This window comes from Mobula hypostoma, chromosome 8 (genome assembly GCF_963921235.1).
Source record: "Mobula hypostoma chromosome 8, sMobHyp1.1, whole genome shotgun sequence".
Lineage (NCBI taxonomy): Eukaryota > Metazoa > Chordata > Chondrichthyes > Myliobatiformes > Myliobatidae > Mobula > Mobula hypostoma.
In genome coordinates, this window is record NC_086104.1 from 133,150,346 (window position 1) to 133,163,668 (window position 13,323).

At 42.4% G+C, this 13,323-nt stretch overlaps 2 protein-coding genes across 3 annotated transcripts in view; one reads left to right on the forward strand and one right to left on the reverse strand.

The window, feature by feature from the left end:
- Positions 1-13,323, reverse strand: part of LOC134350976 (zinc finger matrin-type protein 4-like) — a 317,635-nt gene that overhangs the window by 82,442 nt on the left and 221,870 nt on the right. For both annotated transcript variants that reach the window (XM_063056919.1, XM_063056918.1), the window contains exon 6: positions 11,670-11,766. In XM_063056919.1, the coding sequence (XP_062912989.1) occupies positions 11,670-11,766 (97 nt within the window). The remainder of the gene's footprint in view (positions 1-11,669; positions 11,767-13,323) is intronic.
- The window catches only part of LOC134350977 (zinc finger BED domain-containing protein 5-like), a 121,222-nt gene that overhangs the window by 2,154 nt on the left and 105,745 nt on the right, over positions 1-13,323 (forward strand). The gene's annotated exons all lie outside the window — the stretch shown is intronic.

The following is a 13,323-nucleotide window of genomic DNA, read 5'->3' on the forward strand; positions in this document are numbered from 1 at the left end:
AGAAAATACATCAAAAGGTGTGTCCTCTCATGTAAAATTTTCAGGTATTTCCTTTACCAAGGGTAAATGTGACAATCCATCAACATTTCCACGATTAGTTGTCCTCTTGAATTTGATCTTGTAATTGTGTCATCTAAGGAACAAAGTATACCTCTGCATTTTTGCTGGTGTTATTACTAGAATATCCTTCTGTGGATTGAAAATGAACACTAGTGCTTGATAATCAGTAATGATGGTAAACTCTGACCATACTGGTACTGGTTGAAACTTCTTACACCCCAAACCAGACTCAAATCTGTGCACAGATTTTTCCCTGCAGGGGTAAGGGGAACATGATGCAAAGGCTTTGGGGCATTCTCTTCCATCACTCATAATGTGACGTGACTGCAGCTAGACCATAAGGCGAGGCGTCACAGGCAAGCTTCACTGGCTGATGTGGATCAAAATGTGTGAGTACCATGTCCGACATCACTTTTTGGAAAGCCATCTCACGCTGCTTTGTCCATTGCCATTTCTTCTGGGTGTGTAGTAATGACTTCAAGGGTTGGAGCATAGTAGCCAGGTTTGGCAGGAACCTGTTATAGTAATTGACAAATCCTAAAAGGCACTGCAGCTGTGACACGTCGCTTGACCTTAGGGCATCTACAACTGCTTTAATTTTGCCAGGTTAGTTGTTTAATACATTCAACACACACACACACACACACACAAAATGCTGGTGAACGCAGCAGGCCAGGCAGCATCTATAGGAAGAGGTACAGTCGACGTTTCGGGCTGGGACCCTTCGTCAGGACTAACCGATAGAAGAGATAGTAAGAGATTTGAAAGTAGGAGGGGGAGGGGGAGATCCGAAATGATAGGAGAAGACAGGAGGGGGAGGGATGGAGCCAAGAGCTGGAAAGTTTCTCCTATTATTTCGGATCTCCCCCTCCCCTTCCTACTTTCAAATCTCTTACTATCTCTTCTTTCAGTTAGTCCTGACGAAGGGTCCTGGCCCAAAACGTCGACTGTACCTTTTCCTATAGATGCTGCCTGGCCTGCTGCGTTCCACCAGCATTTTGTGTGTGGCTTGCTTGTATTTCCAGCATCTGCAGATTTCCTTGTGTCTGCGTGTTCAATACATGGTGTGACTACAGTAAGTGATGTTTGTTTAAATAATTCACTCTTGGTGCATTGTGCTCTAAGCCTTTAATCTTGTAATCCGTTTCACACTGTCTTGACATTTTGGAGATGTTCCTTGTCCTTCTCACTGGTGATCAGGTAACATCTAGTGCCTGGGTAGACTTGCAGCATCTGGTCTATAGCTATCTGACAGAGTGCAGGTGCAGATGCTACTCCAAAAATAAGCCTATTAAAGCAATGAAGCCCTTTGGGAGTCTTTCAGATAAGAAACACTTTGGACTTTTCTTCCAACTCCATCTGAAGCGTAGGCTTCAGTTAAACCCACTTTGCTGAAGCGTTTTCCTCCAGAAAGGTTTGCAAAGATATCCTCTATCCTAAGCAGAGGGTATTGATCTATTTTCAGTACTGGATTGATAGTGACCTTAAAATCACACACATCCTGACAGGCCCATCCTGCTTGGTTACTGGGATAACTGCAGTTGCTTATGGGCTCCACTCAAACTTGGAAAGAATTCATTCAACCTCTATGCGATCTAGCTCACTGGCTATTTTATCATGAATGGGTTAAGGAACCAGATGGGCTTTGTAAAACTTGGGTTTGGCATTTTTTATTTAACACTAATATATCCTTGACACGATTGAGATTTCCAATGCCATCCCTGAACACTGCTGTGGTATCATCCAGTACCTTTGTTAATTCACATTCAGTTGATTCTATTGCAAGGGATGTGACATGTAAATAGTGGATGGATCTCCAATCCAGTTGTAGTTGTCTCAGCCAATCACGGTCCCACAGCCCTGGCCCTCCTGTTTTTACCACACGCAAGCCCAATGTGACTTGTTCGTTGTTGTATTTCACTGCTATGAATGTCATTCCCTCAGGAGTTGTCTTTTCTCCAGTATTAAGTTCTTAGTTAGCTATCTGCAGCTTCAGTTCAGTATCTTTGAAATGTAGTTCAAACTTCGTTTTTGGAATGACTGAAACAGCTGTGCTAATGATCAATTCCATTTTAATTAATTTGCTGTTCATTTCTGGTGTAAGCCATATTGCTTGTCTCTTGCTAGTTTTCATTGGCTACTCAGTTTATGTCACTCCCATCATTATCAGATTTTTCATCAACAGCATGCAGATTAGTGCTCTTTTTGAAACCGCAGTTTGACTTTCTATTGTTTTCTCTTCACCGTGCAATTCATATATTTTTGTCTGCCTGGCATGGTCTTTGTATATGTCCTACTTCGTTGCTTTTTCTGCAAGTTTCATCTTTAAAACTGCATTGGTATGGTGTATGTTTGCCCCTGCACAACAGTAACACAACTTGTTCAGCCAGATAGGTTTCTGTTTAGATATTGCAATTTTTTTCATGCTTACTGTCATTCCTGACTGCAATTTATTTTTGTCTCTGGCTGCTGTTTTCATTGATACAGTGATTTCAACCGCTCTTTTAAATATGGGACATCAACATTCAGGGATATTCAATATTCAGGAGGGATAGGCATGAAAGAAAAGGAGGTGGGGTGGCATTGCTGGTTAGAGAGGAGATTAACGCAATAGAAAGGAAGGGCATTAGCCGGGAGGATATGGAATCGATATGGGTAGAGCTGTATAACACTAAGGGGCAGAAAACGCTGGTGGGAGTTGTATACAGGCCACCTAACAGTATTAGTGAGGTTGGGGATGGCATTAAACAGGAAATTAGAAATGCGTGCAATAAAGGAACAGCAGTTATAATGGGTGACTTCAATCTACATATAGATTGGGTGAACCAAATTGGTAAGGGTGCTGAGGAAACGTATTTCTTGGAATGTATGCGGGATAGTTTTCTGAACGAACATATCGAGGAACCAACTAGGGAGCAGGCCATTCTGGACTGGGTATTGAGCAATGAGGAAGGGTTAGTTAGCAATCTTGTCGTGCGAGGCCCCTTGGGTAAGAGTGACCATAATATGATGGAATACTTCATTAAGATGGGGAATAATATAGTTAATTCAGAAATAAAGGTTCTGAACTTAAAGAAGGGTAACTTTGAAGGTATGAGACATGAATTAGCTAAGATAAACTGGCAAATGATACTTAAAGGGTTAACGGTGGATATGCAATGGCAAGCATTTAAAGATCGCATGGATGAACTACAACAATTGTTCATCCCAGTTTGGCAAAAGAATAAACCAGGGAAGGTAGTGCACCTGTGGCTGACAAGGGAAATTAGGGATAGTGTCAATTCCAAAGAAGAAACATACAAATTAGCCAGAAAAAGCGGCACACCTGAGGACTGGGAGAAATTCAGAGTCCAGCAGAGGAGGACAAAGGGCTTAATTAGGAAAGGAAAAAAAGATTATGAGAGAAAGCTGACAGGGAACATAAAAACTGACTGTAAAAGCTTTTATAGATATGTGAAAAGAAAAAGATTGGTTAAGACAATTGTAGGTCCCTTACAGACAGAAACAGGTGAATTGATCATGGGGACCAAGGACAAGGCAGACCAATTGAATAATTACTTTGGTTCTGTCTTCACTAAGGAGGACATAAATAATCTTCCAGAAATAGTAGGGGATCGAGGGTCTAGTGAGATGGAGGAACTGAGGGAAATACATGCTAGTAGGGAAGTGGTGTTAGGTAAATCGAAGGGATTGAAGGCAGATAAATCCCCAGGGCCAGATGATCTGCATCCCAGAGTGCGTAAGGAAGTAGCCCAAGAAATAGTGGATGCATCAGTGATAATTTTTCAAAACTCTTTAGATTCTGGATTAGCTCCTGAGGATTGGAGGGTGGCTAATGTAACCTCCGCTTTTTAAAAAAGGAGGGAGAGAGAAACCGGGGAATTATAGACCGGTAAGCCTGACATCGGTGGTGGGGAAAATGCTAGAGCCAGTTATCAAAGATGTGATAACTGCACATTTGGAAAGCGGTGAAATCATCGGACAAAGTCAGCATGGATTTGTGAAAGGAAAATCATGTCTGACGAATCTCACAGAATTTTTTGAGGATGTAACTAGTAGAGTGGATCGGAGAGAACCAGTCGATGTGGTATATTTCGATTTTCAAAAGGCTTTTGAAAATAGATCTGATATCGTCTCTCACAATCACCCTGATCTCATCCCTAATCAAGAGTGCCACCCTACCTCCTCGGCCTTCCTGCCTATCTTTCCGTATTACCTGATACCCTTGGATATTTAATTCCCAGTCATCTCCACCTTGCAACCAGGTTTCTGTAATGGCCACTAAATCATATGCCTTGGTACTGATTTGTGCCACTAGTTCACTAACCTTGTTTCTAATACTAGGGGCATTTAGATAAAGTGCCCTTATACTCATTGTCCTTATAGAATCTAATGACCTATGCGATTTTTGTTTTTTACTTTTATGCACTCTACTCTTACTTTTTTCTTCACTAACGCTAGCTTTGGTCTCTGCATCACTTCCCTCTTCTTTTCTGTGTGGGTTCCCATATTCATTTAAAAACTCCCCAACAGCACTAGCAAACAATCTCCCTAGGACATTGATCCTGGCCCTGCCCAGATGTAGACTGTCCAGACGGTACTGGTCCCACCTCCCCCAGAAGCGGTTCCAATGCCCCAGGAATCTGAAACCCTCCCTCCTGCACCACTGCTCAAGCCACATATTCATTCTAGCTATCCTGCTATTCCAACTCTGGCTAGCACATGGCACCGATAATAACCCCGAGATTTTTACCTTTGAGGTCCTACTCTTTAATTTATCTCCTAGCTCCCTAAATTCAGCTCGTAGCACCTCATCCTGCTTTCTCCTTATACCGTCAGTACCTACATGCACCACGACAGCTGGCTGCTCACTCTCCCCTTTCAGAATGCCCTGCAGCCTCTCCGAGACATCTCTGACTCTCGCACCCGGGAGGCAACACACCATACAGGAGTCCCGTTTGCGGCCACAGAAGCTCGTCTCTATTCCCCTTACCATGGAATCCCTTACCACAACAGCTCCGCCACTCTTTTTCTTGCCCTCATGCGCAGCAGAACCACCCACGGTGCCATGATCCTGGCTACTGCTGCCTTCACCTGATGAGCCATCTCCCGCAACCGACTCCAAAGCAGTATATCTGTTTTGGAGGGAGATGACCGCAGGAGACTCCTGTACTATCTTCCTGCTACTACTCTTCCTGTTGGTCAGCCATTCCCTATCTTTCCTTAGATTCTTAAACTGCAGTGTGATCAACTCACTAAATGTGCTATCCACAACGTCCTCAGCATCTCGGATGCTCCACAGTGCGCAGCTCCAGTGCCGCCATGCGGTCTATCAGGAGCTGCAGCTGGACACAGTTCCTGCACACGTAGGAATAATTCCTTTCCTCCCTCTGATGCTGCTCAATCTGCAGAGTTCCTCCAGCGGATGGTTGAACCACTGAGTAATCCTTGGTAGATACCAAAGTCATGGTCATCCCAGTCTTGTCTGTCTTTTATCACTCAGGAACCATTAAGAATGGAATTGAAATACTTTTAAGTAATTAAAAATATTACTAAGCTAAAGTGGGGCAGTGATTACATCTCTCTTCTTCTTCTTCTTCTTCTTACAGGAACATCTGCATGATGCTGAGCTAGGGCACATCATCAGTTCTGTAAGAGGATTAATAGTGAGATCTCTGGAGCATTAATCCAGAAAAAGCTGTTTGAATCCCACCATAGCAGCTGGGGAAATGAAAACTGGACAATTAAATAATTTCAGAATTTAATAAATTAGTCACAATTGGCCAAGAAACTCGTTTGCTAATCTTCTTCGGGGGAGGACAGCTGCTGTCCTTACCCAGTCAGGCCAACGTATGACACCAGACCAATGTGGGTTCACCTTTAATGTTCTCCTCAGATCAGGGCAGTAATGTACAGTTAGTAAATGCTGTCATGGCAGTGGTGTCCACATCCCAGATACAGGCAACTATAAAAACTGTAGTTAATCCTATTCCCGTTAAGATGGCAGTCCTCACGTACCCTGGACTAACCTTCCCACAGGATCCATCAGCAGATTCCTTGGCAGCGGAAAGCACTGCCTGATTGCCAGGTAGAATCCAGTGGCAAATTTGGAAACTCCACATTTGGAAGGGTGCGTGCCAAAATCCCTTGTTTGTTTGTGCTTACAAATAGGAGGTGGCCTACACTTCAGAATCAGAATCAGGTTTATTATCACTGGCATGTGTCGTGACATTTGTTAACTTAGCAGCAGCAGCTCAACATAAGACATAATATAGAAGAAAAGAAAAATAAAATAATAATAGTAATAATAAATAAATAAGTAAACCAATTACAGTATGCATATATTGAATAGATTAAAAATTGTGCAAAATACAGAAATAATATATATTAAAAAAGTGAGGTAGTGTTCATGGGTTCAATGTCCATTTAGGAATCAGATGGCAGAGGGGGAGAAGCTGTTCCTGAATCACTGAGTGTGTGCCTTCAGGCTTCTGTACCTCCTACCTGATGGTAACAGTGAGAAAAGGGCATGTTCTGGTGCTGGAACTCCTTAATAATAATGGACGCTGCCTTTCTGAGACACCGCTCACTGAAGATGTCCTGTGAACTTTGTAGGCTAGTACCCAAGATGGAGCCGAATAAATTTACAGCCCTCTGCGGCTTCATTTGGTCCTGTGCAGTAGCCCCCTTCCCCCCCCCATACCAGACAGTGATGCACCCTGTCAGAATGCTCTCCATGGTACATCTATAGAAGTTTTTGAGTGTATTTGTGACATACCAAATCTCTTCAAACTCCTAATGAAGTATAGTTGCTGTCTTGCCTTCTTTATAACTGCATTGATATGTTGGGACCAGGTCAGGTCCTCAGAGACCTTGAAGACTGATGCTCTTTTGCTTTGAACAAAAAAAAAATCAAACCAAGTTTTTGTTTCTCTGAAACTTTACTTACTAAGTTATGAATCTATTATGTTCATAGTTGGACCACTTATCCCATTCCTATTCACTGGGGAGTATGAATCATTTCTGCTGCCTCCCCCTAGTAGTGGGCAGCCATTTATTAAAAATTAAACTAGTGCTCATATTTGCAAAAATGACTATGTAAAGAAATAAGGCTCATCAACACAAGACAAAACTATTCTTGGTACATACCAAGCTTTTTGCAAAGAGACACTGATAATAGAAAAGTATATACATCATCACCATAACATTCATGACAGAAAAAAGAGGTGGGTGAATACAATAACATTCCCATTCTAAATTCAGTATGTCCCGTTGATCCTTGTCAATTTTTATAGCTGCACCAAAGAAAGCATCCTATCTCAATGCACCATGGCTTGCTTTGCATCTGCTCTGCCCAAAACTGCAAGAAGTCGCAGGGCTCCAGCACATCACAAGAACCACCCTCCCCTGCATGGACTCTGTCCATTCTTCTCGCCGACTTGGACCAAAGAGGACCAAAGAGTATTCCCACTTGGACCTTCTCTCTTCTCCCTTCTCCTTTGGACAGGAGATACCAAATGTATACCAACAAGGACAGTTTCTATCCTGCTGTCATAGAACTGAACATTTGCACTCAGTCTCACAGTCTACATCGCCATGGCCCTTTGCACCCTATTGTCTACCTGCATGACACTTCATTCTGCATTCTGTTGTTGTTTTCCCTTGTACTAACTACCTTGATTTACTTATGTCTTGAAATGATCTGTGTGGATGGCATGCAAAACTAAGTTTCTCACTGTATCTTGATACATGTAAATTCTAATGCTTTCAAAAGCCAATTAGCTTGCAGACTACGCTATTTGATTACAAAATCTGGGAGTGATAATTAATGGTGTGATGGCACATCACATTGATGCCATTGTGAATCTACCTCAATATTCACTGAGTTTGCAAATTAATATTTGCTTGCTCCCGCAGTTCTTTCAGACCATGGAATAGGCTTTTTGCTAGTGTTATTGACATACCGTCTAACAGCACGTATGCTCACACACACCAAAACCTCAAGGCCACCTTTGATAGAAGTCTTCTGTTCATGTGACCATTGACATTCAATGGGCCATGTTTCTAAAGACTGTGCCAATGGCAAATAGCATTCATCTCCAAGATACCAATCAGTGAATTAAAATTTTAAAATTGCCTCATACCTTTGAAAGAACGCTTTTAAAATTACTCTTTTTCAATTTAAAAATCTGGGCCTACACAAATAATGGCTGAGTAGCTATTTTTGCAGAGAGATTTATGAGGATGCAAATTCCACTTCTGAAGATTTAGAAGTGTGCTTTATCTTGCAACATTATGAATTTTAACATGTCTGCTGTTAACCATTTTGTGAGCGACAGGAAGACAATCAATTTCTATTTCTGTTCAGGGTACATTTTATGAAGTCTGAAAATATAGATTTTTAATTATACACAGGTCATTTGGGCCATCAAGTTAATGCTGGCTTCTGGTGGACAAATCTCTTTGCTCTTTTCTCCTTGCAAAATAAATTATTCAAGTACCAATCCAATTCCTTTTCTAAAACCCAGTGGACTCCACCTACACATAGCGAGTTTCAGATCACATCCACTCTCTCTGTTTAAGAAACCTGTCACCACCTATCTGCCATACCTTCCGCTCTCACTCCGTATCTGTGGCTCCTAGTCTTGGAACTAGTTGTCAATGGGACCAACTTCTCTCTATTTATTTGCTCTGTCGAAGCTGGTCTCAATCTCTCCCCATCTTTGCCCCAGGGAGAAGACCACCTTCTGTGTCTAACGCCAGACTTATCAGATCCAGTGTCAATGTTCAAAAGTAACTGGGCTAGTCTAACAAAGGCTCAGCTAAGAATGAGATGTATCAAAGCTTCATCGGTAAAGCATGAGGGAGAAGGTTCTTACACATAAACTAGAACTTCAGCAAAGAAGCATCAAATCTGTTGCTGCGATTTGTAAAGCTCTACTCTCTTTCTGGCAGCTACTTTTCAATATGATTGAGGTCAGAAGTGAACCCAGGCCAATGCCAGAATGTGGCAGCAACAACCACCAAACTTGCTTTCCCAATTAAACAAAACCATGGCAGACCCGATACCTCAACTATTTTATCATGCAATCCACATCCTCAGATTCCCTTGGTCCAAAAATAAATTCGAGCAGTGAGGCATGGCACAAAAACAATCCCTTCAGCCCACCAGGTCTGTACTGAACATTACATTTATATTAATGCTATTTCTTTATCCTCACATTCCCATCATCTCCCCCTGGATTTAAATACACTGCTGGCAATTTAACCATTTAACCTCCAACCCACACCCCTTTGAGATGTGGGAAGAAACTGGAATCTGGGGTAAAGCTGAGCAGTCACTGGGAGAGTATGATTAGTCCCTGCCTGCTTATGTGTCTGTCTAAATACAGGTTGAGTACCCCTTATCCAAAAATCCAAAATCCAAAAGCCTCCTCTTTTTTGAGTGCTGACATGAAATCACAAATGGAAAATTCCACAAGGTGCTGGGAAGGTTCCCAGGCGATGAGCAGGTCTCTTTCCATCATTTACAGTTCTGAGAAGTGACCTCACATTTGTAAAGAACAGACTACTACTACTACGTCGACTTCGGCCTAGGGGGCCGGCGTCGGGCACGATGACGGACTCTCCACTTCTCCCTCTCCCTCATCAGTGTGTTCAGTTCATCTACATTAGCCGCACCGCTGTCTTCTAGGAGCGTGTTGACCATAGTCTTGGGAGGGCGTCCAGGGTTCATCCTCCCATGCTTGGGCTCCCATATGATGACTAAGCTGGCAGGTAGCTCGGGGTGGCGTAGGCAGTGCCCCGCTAGTTGCAGTCTTCTCGCCTCGATTTTAGTGCTGAGCATCAGTAGGTTGTTATAGAGCTCGACGTTCATCATGTGCTGTTGCCAACTCACGTCAGGAGCCATCCGGAGCATTCGTGTATAGCAACCACCTAGAGACTTTTGCATAGTCTTGGTGAGTGTCCACGTCTCACATCCGTACGTGAGAATGGACTCTATGACTGCTATGAAAATCCTCTTTTTAAGCCCTCTGGTCAGCTTCAACTTCAGATTTCCTTCATGTCGTTCATAGCCCTCCACGCCAGTGCCTTCCGTATCTTTATGTCCTTCTCCAAACTCATCATTCTTGACCCAAGGTACTTGTAGTCAAAGACTTTCTTAATGGTATCATTCTCTACGGTCTTGAGAGTACCTTTGTCACAGTTAAACGCCATGTACTCTGTTTTTTTAGCATTTAGGTGAAGTCCAACTTTATTGCACTCAATTTCACCTTTTGTCAGTAGCTGCTGTGCTTTGTCCATCTGGTCAGAGAGCAGGACTATGTCATCGGCAAAATCGAGATCTGTGAGCGTAACTGGTCTGACCCTTTTGGTTCGTCCTGGTTTTATGGTAAAACCAAGAACAGAACAGAAGTTAGTAAAAAATAGAAAAACACCGCATAAAGCAAAGAATTAAGGTCTCAATGATACATTGAAGGAGTGGATTTGTCAGCATCAGAGTGAACATGTCACTGAACGGTATGCTGATCATGAAGCAAAGGTTTATCACAGCGCATGGAAATTGAAGGTAGTAGTGAATATTCAGCAGGCTGGTTGCAGAAATTTAAGAAAAGGCATGGCATTATATTTTTGCATATTTAAGAAATTTTAAAGATAAAGCATTTGCTGATCACGAAGCAGCAGAGAAACTCATTGATGTGTTTGCGAAGATCATCCCGGATGAAAATCTAACACCAGTACAAGACTACAATGCTGATTGTTTTTGTACCTTACATAAAATCTAGAAAAACATCTAAAATACAAATACTTATAATCAGTGGGTCACATAGCATCTGTGAAAGTCTGCTGTTGTTTGTCGTTGTTCAACAGCGGATTCAGGTATTCTCCCGATGCTGCTGTGCTGTTTCTGTTACCCTGCACAATTATGTTTTCATTATGTTAATAGTAGGTCATAATTCTTACTGTTAAATACTGTGGTAAGCCATGTATATATAGGTTGTAACTGGGTTACCTGTCTGGACACGCCGCTCTGCTGACCGCTCCTGTGGCTCTCCCACAGACCCCTGAATAAAGGCGATTGTGCCACTACTCCTCCCTCAGTCCAGGACAGACACAGCATAGACGAGGACCTATTTTACTGTTAATAAAAGCCTTTCAGTATTTACTCTACTTCCAGTCTTTTGGAGTAATTAATAGTGCATCAAATACATATGTGTGATATATGTATTTAACATTATATGCAGTGTACATAAATTCAGAGTCAGAAATGATGGCAATCCCAAACTATCTCTTTATATATTCCAAAATCCGAAACACTTCCAGCCCCAAATATTTCAGAAAAGGGGTACTCAGCCTGTACCTCTTAAATGTTGCTATCATTTCCACTTCTATCACTAGGAGAATGAAAGACCTCCACACAGTCAGTGCCGGAAGTCAGGATTGAACCCAAGTCTCTGGTGCTACAAGGCAACTGCTTTTCTAGCAGTGTCACAATGCCTCCTCTTGTTCTCACCTCATGGCCTCCTCATTGGAACAGCCCCCAGCCTCAGCATTGACCACATACATAGGTCTGGAACGGAAGAGTGAAGATAGGCAAGACTACTTACTTGGTCTGATGTTTGGACCCTTGGAGATGGGCGTGGTATTGTTCTATTGAATTCAGGACCACATGGCACAAACTACAGGTGTAACTGCGCCTTAGTGCTGCAAGAGAACACAACCAAATCAGATCAATGCCAAGGTGCTGACTGAGACAGGCCAACTTTCTCTGCTTCTGCTCAGTTTTCCCAGAATCTCACACAACAGTCCGACATTTTCACAAGCTAAACAATGTTAGATATTTTCCTGCCATAGGACATTTTATGGTGGGAAGCACAAGCCAGCTACTTCTACCGCACCCACACTTCCCAATTCCCAGTTGGACATACGTTCAAAGTGACCTAATGGACCTGCTGAGTCTGAACAGGTTTTGAACTCCTCAAGCCCCTCTCCATACCCTGAACGTTGTTTTATTTGCTTAGTCTTACTCCAAGAACTGGGCAACACTCTAAATGCAGCATTTATTGCCCATCCCTCTTTGCCCTTGAACTTGCTGGGCTACATTAGATTTCTATGCTTGTCTGTGGGCCTGGAGTCACATATGGGCCAGTCCATGTAAGACAAAGATGGCAGATATTCTCCACCATAGGTCAGTATTGGGACATGATTGATAAGGGTGTATAACAGACTTTCAGATGAGCACATGAATAAGCAGGGCATCAACAGATATGGATTATGACCGTGCAGAAGAGATTCAGTTTGATTTGGAATCCTGTTTGGCACAGAGGGGGCCACAAAGGCTGTTGCTGTACTTACTGTCCTAAAAAAATGGGATTTTATAATAATCTGCTCACGTTGTAGTTATGATTACCAGTATCTACAAGAGGCGTTGCCTTAAGAAGGAAACATCTATCACTAAAAATTAGGGGAATACAATCTTTTCACAGCTACCACAGGGCAGGACGTAAGGAAACCTGAACCAGCAGCAGGTTCAAGAGCAGCTACCTCCGTTCAACCGAATGATTCTTGAACCAAATCCGCACATTAATCACTGCTCCAGTACGACAGCTCTATGACCACCTTGCACTACAGTGAACCTCTATTTGCTAGATCGGTGTTCCTTTGTGTATAATTTTATTTAATTTATATATGCATCTCTTGTGAATTTTGTGTCTGTTATGTTTTCTGCCTACAATGCTGCTGCAAGAAAGCTTTTCATTTCACCTGCCCATAGATATACTGTGCATATGATAATAAAGTTGGCTCTGACTTTATCCAGTTTTTTAAAATTAAATTTCCATCGCTGCAGTGGTGGGACTTGAATTCAGCTCCTTTCAGTGCTCTCCCACTGGACTACAACTCTATTAACTTAAACACAGTGGTCCCCTATTAATGGCTCTGGTGCTGAACCTGTGGCCAGAGATGATCCTGCTTTGGGAACACTGCATCAGGAATCAACGTTATTTGCCATATACGTTTACATACATGAGGAATTTTCTGTGGTGTGTCGGTCACGGTGCAACATGCAAAAGTAAGCAACAATATTGTAGAGATTAAAGAATTTTACAAAAATAAAGTTAGAGATTAAAGTACAAATGGGGAATAAAATGTGCATGAGTAAACAAATATCTGCATGCCGTCATCGTGGCTATCCCTCGAGGTCGAGGATGATAGTCTTCGTTCCATACAGAGTGAAGACGCCTGTGCGTGTATTTGTTTAAT